This window comes from Anabas testudineus, chromosome 4 (genome assembly GCF_900324465.2).
Source record: "Anabas testudineus chromosome 4, fAnaTes1.2, whole genome shotgun sequence".
NCBI lineage: Eukaryota > Metazoa > Chordata > Actinopteri > Anabantiformes > Anabantidae > Anabas > Anabas testudineus.
The window spans coordinates 6,213,727-6,225,803 of record NC_046613.1 but is presented as its reverse complement, the minus strand read 5'-3'; the positions used below and the strand labels follow the sequence as shown (position 1 = coordinate 6,225,803).

At 40.8% G+C, this 12,077-nt stretch overlaps 1 protein-coding gene across 1 annotated transcript; it reads left to right on the top strand.

Moving 5' to 3' along the window:
* The first annotated feature begins 9,143 nt into the window (after nt 1-9,143).
* On the top strand, nt 9,144-11,710 carry LOC113151500 (chymotrypsin-like elastase family member 3B). The gene is made up of 8 exons (XM_026344414.1): nt 9,144-9,200; nt 9,340-9,428; nt 9,541-9,638; nt 9,793-9,921; nt 10,121-10,257; nt 10,853-10,995; nt 11,096-11,248; nt 11,386-11,710. Exons 1-8 carry the CDS (start codon nt 9,158-9,160, stop codon nt 11,401-11,403), a joined length of 810 nt encoding a protein of 269 aa, XP_026200199.1. The 5' UTR covers nt 9,144-9,157; the 3' UTR covers nt 11,404-11,710.
* Nucleotides 11,711-12,077: the final 367 nt, after the last annotated feature.

Below are 12,077 nucleotides of genomic sequence, written 5' to 3'. Positions count from 1 at the left end.
GTGCCCCCCTCTGGATTAACTTAGAGACATTATACAAGACTTTAATTTCTTTACAGGTCACTGAAACACACAAGGTCTGTTTGCAGTCGTCGACATGAACAGTGCGTAATGTCACCAACTGTTAAACACATAATGTGGATGGTAAAGGTCCGTGCTCTGAATATGGACAGCTATTAGAAAATGAATAGCTCTAGCCATCATAATAAATCCAGTGTTTTAGTGGAAGTTGCTGTTCACACCTTTTCCGTCTCAGTTCAGAGAAAAGATTGATGCTGCTCGTAGTATAATTTGGAACATCTGCTCAGCACTAAAGAGGATGTGGATCTTGTCGTAACATTCCTCAGGCCGACAGCGTGTCATTCCCTAATCAATTGACTCTGTGCACTTCTACTGGGATTTTCCTCACACCCAAAGACTGACATAAACCCAGAAGAATCTGCCTGAAAGAGCTCCATGAGGATACAGCTGGGGCACAACAGGTCTTGTGTGAAGTCTTAGCGTATGAGCCAGACAAACACCAGAGACGCCTATAGACAGACAGTAACATCCTGGACTTGAGAGGTCGATGAGGCAGTCTGCACCTGCTCTCGCTAGTTGTGTAGGAAAGCGGGCTCACCTCCTTGAATGTACCTACTTAAATATAATGACAGACACTTAGAATAGGAACAGCATGTGCACTTGAGTACTTTATACTTTATATAGAAAACAATAAAGAATGTGAAGTTGAATTTTGTGTCATATTTGAAAAGAATCATTTGGTATTTTGAGAAATGTCATAATTTGGTGACATCGATACCACTACCACTTATAAAGGGTCAATAAATATGAGGCTATGACTTGTGGACAGCTTAGCAAACAATATGGGGCGAAAAGGTCGCTAAAGGCACACAGTCCATCTACCAGCAAAATAATTATTATATATTATTAACATTTATAGCTAACAAACACTACCATTGTTGTTTTGTTTAATGTAAACAAAAAACACATTGCAAACACACATCCTGAGCTCTATAAGGCAAGTTGCATATAATTATTAATAATTCAGAGCTGATGATTATTTCCATGTGGCTCAGGCCTCTCTTTGCCTTTCCTTGTGCAAGCTTTTCAGCCATGGCTGCTACAATGTGCTCAGGCATCTTATTTTTCCTCTCTTGTGGTGAGGGTTTGTGGATTTATCGGGGTCATGTGCAGAACTATTTCTTGGCCGGGAGCAGTGACTCTCTGCTGTTTGGAGCTCCCGGTGATTTTGGTCATTTGATTTCGCTACCTTTGGACAGAACCAGACTAGCTGTTTTATGCTCGGCTAGACCAACCAGCTGCCGACTGTAACCTTATATTTGATGGAAATGCAGAGTGGTATCAGTCTCCTCATCTGACTGTCAGCTAAAGAGTGAAGGAGCATATTTTCCAAAATGATCAAACTTTTCCTTTGAAAAAATATTATGTTTTCAAACACTTGAAGTCAACCTGCAATGTTGTCTTTAGTTTAACGTGGCTCCATGGAGAGCATGCCATGCTGTTCAGTGTTGTCACCCAATCAACAACCAGTGCACCTTCTTTATATCAACTGATTCGAGTCCTTGTTGACAGTGGTGGTGCCGGCAGCAGGCTGGCCAGACTTCAGCCCTGTCATCCCAACGTACACAGAGGAGAGCGGTGAAATCACTAGCACATGGACCCCAACACACGTACACACTCAGCCTGTGTTTGGAAAAATGGCGTGCTCAGCCCCACACTCCTGACCCCTGAGTATACTCTGAAATACTAAAAATAAAGCCAATCAAGTTATATGAGCTGAATCTAGAGATTTAAAAAAAAATATTTAGAGCAGAAATCAGACGTCTGTCATACACTTTATGAAAACTGTTTGTAGGCATGTCTGCTGTGTTAATTAGGAATGTGGCTGCATGCATCTAAGGTAGGGTCCCAACAAAGTGTTTGAGTGCACAGTGTTCAAGTGTCAGAGCATGTGCCAATGCTTATGTATTACACAGAGAGCTCTTTGTGTTTGCCTTTAAACTTCTGGAGGCACCAGCAGTCAGCAGACTCCAACTTTATGTCAACAACTTTGTGACAATATTTATATAATGTTTGCATAAAATTATACATATACAGGTGTATTTACCTGTAAGGACGGGGAAACTGCTCCTTCCCATGTCGTCTCTGAGGCCAAACACTGTGGAGGCCGTGTTGGACACATCAGGGCAATGATTTGTATGTATTTGTTTAAGCTTCAGGTTTCAGGTCGAGCCGAGTATGTGTCACTTTCATTAACACGTCGTGTGAATGCAAGGTCATCTAGAGTTACACTCTTTCACTTTGGTTACCAACATGCCACATACAGCTTATTTCTGCGTGGAATAAGACGTTTTGTAATTAGAATTACTTTTTATTTTATTTTTAAATGTATTTTTATTATTAAATATTTGCTAGTATTGTTTTTCACCACCAGCCTTTTGGTTTAATTCTTTTCATGTTATCATTCTTGACTGAAATGCAAAATAAATAAAAATATTATAAAGTGAGTAATAAAAAAAACAACAACAACAAAGAAAAAATCCAGACTGGACTTCTCTCTTCAGTGGCCTCAGAGCTGCTATTAGCCAGGTTGCAAGTGATTTATGAACTCCTCACTGCTTGTTATATTAAACCGCTGCTGCCTGCCAATTTGCAGGGGTGTTGCAGGTGTCATTGGGAGTGTGAGGTGATTTGAAGCTGGTCAATGGCCTCATTATGAACCTGTAGAGAAAAGTAAAAAAAAAAAAAAACAAACTACATGGTGAACCTTTTAACTACATCTATTTAGGTACAAATGTACTGTGAATCCACTTTACATACTTTAACAATTAAAATAAAATGTACACATTTACAGCCCGTACCAGTGCACAAGCACATACACACTCCCAGTGAAGCAGATGTTTGCGAGGATGGAGCCAGTTCAGTTACGGTATGGTATCATTTGTTTGACCCTTAATTATTTCTGTTAATACCAACATGTCTTTATCAAATCTTTGTATTTAATTTAGTTATAATAACCTTTGAAGATCTGACCTTATTTTAAGAATTCATACTTGTTGATATTTTCACTTACTTTATCATGCCACTGTAGTTCAGTGTGCACCAGTGGTGTGCTGACAAACATTGCCAAAAACCCACTAGCATGGCTAGTATTATTTAATTTAATTATTTTTTTATCTAACATATATGTTGAAAATCAAAAATACTTTGGGAAATGTAGACGCATGTGGTTTTTCCATTTCATCTGAAGTCTAATAACAGCATTCCAGCTCTTACAAGAACAAAAAAGCACCACAATGGCAACACATAACTATGAAATATGGAGGGGTAGTGTGTAGGGAGGGCTTCCTTGTTATTGTCCATCAGTCACAGCCAGGAAACTTAAGCCTCTGTGGGAGAGAAGACTAAAGACCGTCTCTCAGTTTTCCCTGTCTGGTGTTTCTCTGTCACTATCCTTCTCCTGGCAACCCCACATTTCTCTGAAACCCTTTGAAAATTCAGTAGCATATTTCATTTCAGCTTTGGTAGGTTAATGTTAGGCACTGAGCTGTCTAATCTAACCCGACAGTCAATTTTTGGGGTCATTAGCCATCAAAAAGTTAGCAATTAAGCCTTATTATGTTGATTCCCTTTTGAAGTTGTAGACCCTGAATTGTGGATCTGTTCGTTTCAATTCCACTTCACACTAACCAGGTGACACTTGAAAAGTTGTGAAGGGATTTTCAGAATGAGTGAAGTGTCCATCACTGCCTGAAGCTTTGTTCTCTGTGGTGTTAAAGTGTTTGGTCGTCCTTCGATCTCTCCAACAGTAGCACAGCTCGCTCTCCGTGTGCTGAGATGCTCCTTCATTGAGCTGGTTTTCACGTTAGAACATCAGGCTCCTCGTTTTCACTCTCCTTAATAAAGTGTGTCTATCACGTCAGGGCCTGCAGCTGAAGCCCTGCTTGATTTGTGAGTTAAAAGAGTAGAGATAATCACAGTGCGTCTGTCTTACATGACCAAAGCACTTTGTGTTTATAGGCTGGTGATGCAAACCAGTGCAGCGGGCTAAACTGTTTTTAATTTGGCCAACAAGGTTTTAGTTAGGCAGTAGGCACGGGGAGGGGAGGAAGAGGAGGTAAAAACCGGGCGGCAATGAATCAAACTGAAACTTGTTGCCACAGGAGCCTCAAGGTGCCCAAATGGAGTCGATTACTCAGTGTTTCTGAGCTGGAGGGGGCGGCTGAAGTGTTAAGGCTGGATCAGCAGACAGGCTGTGAAATAAAAGATGATGACGATGGTTAAAGACAAAGAAAAAGGGACAAAACACATTCGCCTGAAACACTGGAGCACCAGTTGCTCGGCCCACAGGGGAACTAAGTTTATTTGGATTTAGGTTTCCTTCATCTGTCAGTGCCAATTATCAGACTGGGGTCTAATTGCCTTGTTATGAAAGACTCGCTTCTTTCGTCTCTTTTTTGTTTAACTGGCTCGAGGGTCCGTGACTGACAACAAAGACACTGTAGTTGTTCTTCCCCCTGACAATCACCTCACGATTATTCTGCCATTGGAACAAGACACTTGAGGGCAAAACAAATTTGGTTTTGATTGTATTGCCCCAGCTTAAGCCTTAGAACAACAAGTTTAAATATCACTTTTCATTTCTTAACATCTCTGTGACCTACATTTGAGAACTGTAGCCAAGTAGGTCCAAATGTAAAGTGACGGCTCAATATAACACAGCAATAATGTTTAACATTCCTCTAATTCTTCATGTATAGTTTGAAATGAGACACTCGTCCGCCTGTAAGGTCCCACTGAACAGAACACTTGACCTCCAGTGATGCAGCCTCCAACAGTGAAAGACTGTGCAACTAACTGTGAAATAGGCCATTGCTGAAAAAATTACACTCACTCTACTTTTCATGGCTGAGTAAATGTTTTAAAAAATACTCAGAACCAACATGTGCTGCTATAATTGGATTAAACCCACCCCATCCTTCCTGACAGAGGAAAGAAGCAGCAGTAGCCCAAGAACAGAACAGAGTGTCTCAGCAGTTCGAGAGAACAGGATTGCGTGTCAAAAAGCCGACCTTAAGGCTACAATTTGTGCAGAGCCACCAGCAGACATAATCATCTCTGACTGGAGCCTTAAAGCCTTGAACAGTGGATGGTACCAAAACATCCAAGGGCTGCCAGCAGAAGACATAGAATTGATTGATCGTAAAATTGAATTAAAACATCCAGCATTGCTGCGAATTATAATGAAACCCGTGTCGATGTGCTTTAAAGAAATAGTTGGATGTCAGTTAGATAAAAGTGCTCGTTGGCGAGAGTTAAACAAGATTGATACCACACTCGTCTCTGTATGCCAAGTATAAGCACTAGCAGCTGATTAGGTTAGGTTAGCACAGCTTTGTTGTGTCATTCTCACACATTTTCTATACGATAGAGATCAACGGCTATTTTTCCGAGGGGCCCCTGTTCAGTGCTGTCAACAAACAGGCCGTATTTCAAACGGGTTAACACACATACACTGTATAACTTCACAACAGACATATTTGGTACCATCAACATTGCCAAGGTGCAGCTGCATCCTCCCTAACAGAGACGTTCCAATAGAGGCCAGGGATCACTGCTGTAGAAGAAGGTTGACTAGTGACATGAACAATGGCAAGAACCTGTTTTCATCCATCCGTCTATGTCGCACGGGGGCTAGAGCCAATTCCAGCTGTCATTGGGCGAGACGCAGGACAGGTTGTCAGTCTATCACAGGCTTGACATGCAAAGGAAGACAAACATTTACACCTATGGGCAATTTAGAGTCCCCAGTCAACCTAACTGCACATTTCTGCACTGTGGAAGGAAGTCGGGGTACCCAGAGGAAACCCACGCAGGCATGGGAAGAACATGCACAGTCGACACAGGAAGGAGAGTTCAAATAAAGTGCGGAATAAAAGAACGTTGCTGTGAATTTAGGTGTGCAAAGTCTTTTATCTATCTTTAATGAACTTTTAGCTTAGCACAAAGATACACCAGCAAAACACCACTTGCTTGCTTCTATCCATGGATAACAAAACCACCTCCCAGCTCATCTAAAGCACTGCAGCAGCATCAGTGGTTTCCTGATCAGCTGCTGGCTATAGCTTCACTTTAGGTGAGAACTGTAGAGATTAGCTGGCACAAAGACTGAAGACAGGAAGAAATGAGTAACCTGGATTTATTCAGAGGTAAAAAGACATCTACCAGAGTTAAACTACAGAAACTGTAAAAAAAAACAACAACAACCACACAAAATCTATGGCGCCTGTGGTGTCGTATTAATCACAGTGATGCAAATTTTCGATCAGTAAATAAGTGAATTAAGCGAACATATTATTTTAATAATATATTCTGCTGCCCGTTTGCATTAAATTACTAATCACTGTCAGATATATACAGTGAGTTTGACAAAATGATATTATTTTTATACTTTTATACTATACTAAATTTTCCCTCAATGGTGCTGAAAGGCTCAGGCTGCATGTGCTGTGCATTATTCAGACCATTTTATGCCTTCTATTAATGACTGATATTCTTCTTTACGCTGACTGGAACCTGAATATGAGCTACCTGATGTGACAGAGCAGTAAAGTGTGATTTATGTTTCAAAGGTCTAATTGGCTGCATTTCTTCTGTCTCCAGGCTGCACTAGTCAGAGTTCTGACATATCTGAAAACCTAGAGAGATATATACTTGGCCTTAAACTGCGCTGGCTGGTCTCAGATAATTTATCTCTGTCTTGTGCTACCACTAAATAAAGAGCAGACCTGCTTCTGTGGCTAACTGTAGTACTCTTTGGAAATATCGATTTACACAGTTCAGCAGAACAATGTCTTGATGGAATTAGTTTTACAAAGGAAAAATAATACAAGGGTTATAGATGCAGGCAGTTTAGGAACAGCTCATATAATCTTACACCAAACTCTATTTTTTTCCAGCCATTTTATCATAAAATCCAAATATATCATGCTTTAAAATGTTATGTACTGCAATATGATACTGCCGGCATTTTATTACCAAACTAAATTGTGATAGTTGAGACGACTCTAAAATGACAATGCTGGCCTGTTGGTTGGTCTGTTAGTCCACCTTTTGACAGTTACTGGACAGCTTGTCCTTAAATTAGCCACAGACATTTATGTCCCCCTCAAATAAAATGTAGCTTGTAATTTTGGCGATCCTTAGCACCATCATCAGATCAGAATGAGAGCTGTAAAATCTTTCTGCTCGGATTAATAAAGTTCTTGAATCTTAAATTGTGTTTCCTTTCATTCCTTGATCGGTGAATAAATACTTAGTATATCCTGCTAATTAGCAAATGTTAGCACACAATATTTTGGGTCTGCTGGCTTTGGCTCACTTTGTTCCCTGCAAAGTCAGCACTGTCAAGACGAGTTACTGTTTGTGAACGCCACAAATTCAAGTGTCAGACTGAACCAAAATAGATTTTCTAAACACTCTTCCTTGTAATGAACTGAAGTTACTGCAATTGTTTTTTTTACTTTTTAAAGATCATTAACCGTATCCTATTTAAATGTGACCCACTTAGTACCATTATCATTTGCTTGTTTTGCAGCGATACTTAATGCTATTTTGGTAAATGATACATTTTATTGAAAAATTTTCACATTTATTGAATGTGTCTTTCCTCCTTACTGACTCTAACATATCTTTGTGATTAAAAGTTACAAAGATTCACGACTAAAATTTTATATTTGCATTTTAAATAATAGTACTAACATTAAAATGTATGTATCTGCCTCTTTTTTACCCTGTTTACTTTACTATTTTACACACTCTCCCTCCTGAGTGACCTCATGTAAACAGTGTTAGCGGCTAATTCATCACAAGCTGTAACTTTTCCGGGCTTAATCAGAATTATTCATAGTTCTGTCATTGCTGTGTTATGCAAACATACAACACATGTCTGCTTTATAAATCTTCATGCAGTATGTGAAGTTGGGAATTATCTTAACGCAGCAAGAAAACAAGCAAAACCTTTAAGCTGTTGAGCCAATATTGATTTGATTTGCTCCCTAAAAGAGGAAAATTATAGATGCACGCTGTCGTCTCCAGAGAGTGATATTAGTTTCCCTCAGGAGGAAGGGAGACTGTCTGAGCGAGGCATGAAGAATTGGGTCCAGATTCTGCAGGAGCGTGGGCCCCTCAGTGAATGTATAACATGTTATTAAAGGAGAGAAAGTTGTTACAGGACTGTTTATCTTGAAGGTAACCCAAAGCTACACAGTTCTGTGGTCGCAGGAAGAAAATTTATTTCTCTCAGTACGCTGAGCACCAGAGACAGCTGACGACACAAAACCCTCATCTCAGTTTCTCTGCCTTCATCTCTGTTCTCCCCTGGTTTTCTCCGTCGCTCGCTCTTAGCTGCTGCCTCAGCTGCTCTTCTTTTCACGTAGCTCACAGTTTCACTCTGAGCACAGTTTGTTCTGTTTGCTTAAGCTGGAGATTCAGGTGCATGTTTTCATGCAGCTATAAGCAAATTATTAATCAAGCACCAATCCAGCAGGTTGGATTTGACTGTATTTAATCTGTCGTCTCACGAATGATAGCACAGACAAACAAAAAAAACAAACCTGAAAACCATTTGGGATTTCATGATGACTGTTATTGTAGATGAGAATAAATAAATCAGTAGCTAATGTATTTTCATTTTCACAGTTACGTAGCAGTTGCAATCAGACAGTTCATCCTTGCGAGATGATTTTTTTTTTTATTGCTATTTGACATTAAGTTGATACTTAAAGGTGTGTAGTCCATTCCTTTTCAGTCTACTATGTTGCAAAACTGTCTGTACAAACACATCACATGTATGTAAGCACGTGCAGCGGTAATCTCTTATAAATTGCTGAAGGTTTGTGTCACTCTCATTTGATAAATCGCTCCATCCACAGGCCGCTCAGCCCAGTGTCCTGGCTCAACTGATGCATCTGTGGAACAGTCAGTTTTTCCCAGCTACAATCGCAATGGATGCTGATAAGAGAGTTCCTCAGGTTCAGTGTAATGTGTGTTTGGGTTGACAGACAGACTGAGGGGGTATAAGAGAGCTGCTTTGTGTCTCTCTGTCTGTGTGTGTGTGTGTACTCTACAGGCTGACAACATGCTGCAGACACTGGTCCTCCTGCTACTTCAGGCAGTTTATGGTGAGCATTGCAGTGTACTGTGTATGGCTTTGTTAGGAGAAGACTAACACAGCAAAGAAGCAATTTGTCCAGAAAACAATTAGGAAATTAGGTTAAACTTTAAGTTAATGTCTCAGAGTGGATTATTATGTGCTTGTAGTTTTTGGATGTGGTAAACCTGCTGTCAAGCCTGATGTCAACAGGGTGGTCAATGGGGAGGATGCACGCCCACATAGCTGGCCTTGGCAGGTAACCAAAAAGTTTTAAATTTACATTTTACTTGTTAATTGTGCTATTCTCAACACATTCTCTTTTATTATTTATTATTAATTATAGCCCGATCACTCGTGTTCTTGCTCAGATCTCCCTGCAGGTGAAGCACGGCAGCCGCTACCATCACACCTGTGGAGGAACTCTGATTGGACCTCGCTGGGTGCTGACGGCTGGACACTGTATCTGGTGACTAACATTAAGACAACACAGTTACTGTGTGATTTTAATTATATCAAGCACGATGTGTGTTTATGCAATGTAATGCAAATGAGATCCAGAGGTGCAGAAATGTACACTATGAGGGAAACGATGAATGTAATGAAACTGACTGACTGTACAGGCCAGGAGACGTGTACCGTGTGGTGCTGGGAGAGCATGATATGAGCCAGCAGGAGGGCACCGAGCAAGTTAGAGAAATTCTGCGCATTATTGTCCATCCCAACTGGGACATTGACCATGTGGCTAATGGGTGAGTATATTCTGAGGAAGAAAGTGCTTCCACAGCGCTTTGTTATTACACAACTTGCTCTAGCATTAAATAAGCATAAATAATCCTGGTTAATTACATGTGTGAGCAAAGACGTGTGCATTAAACAAGCGAAGTTCGGGACTACACAGGCCAAAAAGTGGACAAATATTACCTATAATGTTGTTGTTTTTTTTCATAGCAATGATCTTGCCCTGCTCAAACTGGATAAAAGCCCCGTTATGAATGACAGTGTCGGTGTAGCTTGTCTTCCGGAGGCTGAAGAGATCCTCGCCCATGGGACTCCGTGTTATATCTCTGGCTGGGGAAACCTCTACAGTAATGCCACTAAGTCCTCATCTGTTATCTTGTCTCTGAACTGCAGATCACTGCAGTATTTCATACATAACGAAGATTAATGGCCGATTTGAGCATGGCTGATATAATCAACTGCAATCTGCACTCTCTGCCAGAGTTGGGCAGTGACATTGATCCACTAGGTTTTAGCTTGTTGTGTGTGACCTTGTTGATCAGTACAAGTATAACCACAGCCAAAATGCTAATGTTGCCAGCAGTAGATTGCTGTGTTTTCCGAACAACCCTGATAGCTACATGCTGATCTTGCTAATATTAGTCAGAGGTCCACTTACAATCAGGAAGAGCCGGGTGGTGTCATCAAAGATAAACCAGCTGTTCATTATCAGTGCATCTTTCCAAATGATATAGGTGCCTGCTTGTTAAATAACAATGTGTTGTTTACTATTTCTACATGTTAAGCTGAGTTGAGTAACACAAGTAATTATGTAACTAGACATGTTTGCTGCTGAGCAATAGGTCTATCATTTTTCCAATCACTACTCGGCCTGGTTCACACAATATATGATGTATTTATTTATGTGTATGTTGCTGAGCAGCTCTGTCTTCTCTGCCTCAGCCCATGGCCCCATGCCTGATAAGCTACAGCAGGCCTTGCTGCCTGTGGTGGAGTACAGCGTGTGCAGCCGCAGTGACTGGTGGGGCATCAACGTCAAGAGCACCATGATCTGCGCAGGAGGAGATGTCATAGCTGGCTGCAATGTGTGTGAGGAAACAAAAGCAAAGCAACTCATACCTGTCAGAAGTGAACTAGCTGCTGTGAACAAGGTCAGCTGCTTTACAGTGTTGCTGTCTCTCTTAGGGAGACTCTGGTGGTCCGCTGAACTGTCTGGGTAAGGATGATAGGTGGTACGTCCAAGGTGTAACCAGCTTTGTTTCCTCCCGCGTTTGCAATGAGGTGAAGAAGCCGACTGTCTTCACCCGCATCTCGGCCTTCACTGACTGGCTCAATGAAGTAAGTAAATCAATATACCTGTTCGATTTGATCCACGGTAGCGCTTCACCTGTGTATAGGTCTTTGTGTAGAGACATAGAAATGCACTGAGTTTAATAATAAATAAAACATTTCATCTTTCAATAATGTCTCTTTAGGTCATGCTGAAATACTAGGATCTGCAATACCGGTCAAACAACAGTCAGTCAACTGTGAAAAATAATGAGGTCTCCAGTGATATGGCTGTCAACACTGGAAACATCTGAAAATTGCTATATATTTAAATACCAGACTAACAAATCAACGACTGTATATAGTTTTTGTGCCTCTCATTAGTATGTTTCTGCATGTGAACTGTTAAACCTCACTATCATTTCCCATACACATACATCTTACAGCAAAGAAGCAAAGGCCTTAAAGCATCTTAAACAGCATGAGAGTAAAGTGCAGAAAGAGTTCCCATTCCTCTATTTAAAAAAAAAAGAAAGCACAGCACCACTTCATATTTCACCCCTCCCACTGTGTGATGAGAAGAATGAGAAATGACTGCCTATCAGCCTGTGCCGAGGAGTTATAAATCAGTTATGCCTATCAATCATCACCAAGGTCGGCCGAGTGTCTGCACTGGTGAACACACTGTCAGATCCTCCCAGGTGGGAGCTGCACTGGATATAAGCTTTTCACCTCAGATAAATGGCAGCAATAGGTTACAGTTACGCAGTCTGCCGGATCTGAGAGCAGGAGCATTTCAAGCTACCAGTGCAAATACTGTGCACACCCAGTTTGTAGCAGACTGTTGCTGTATATTTGCACAGGCAGAATATGATCATACACAATTTACGTAAAAGAA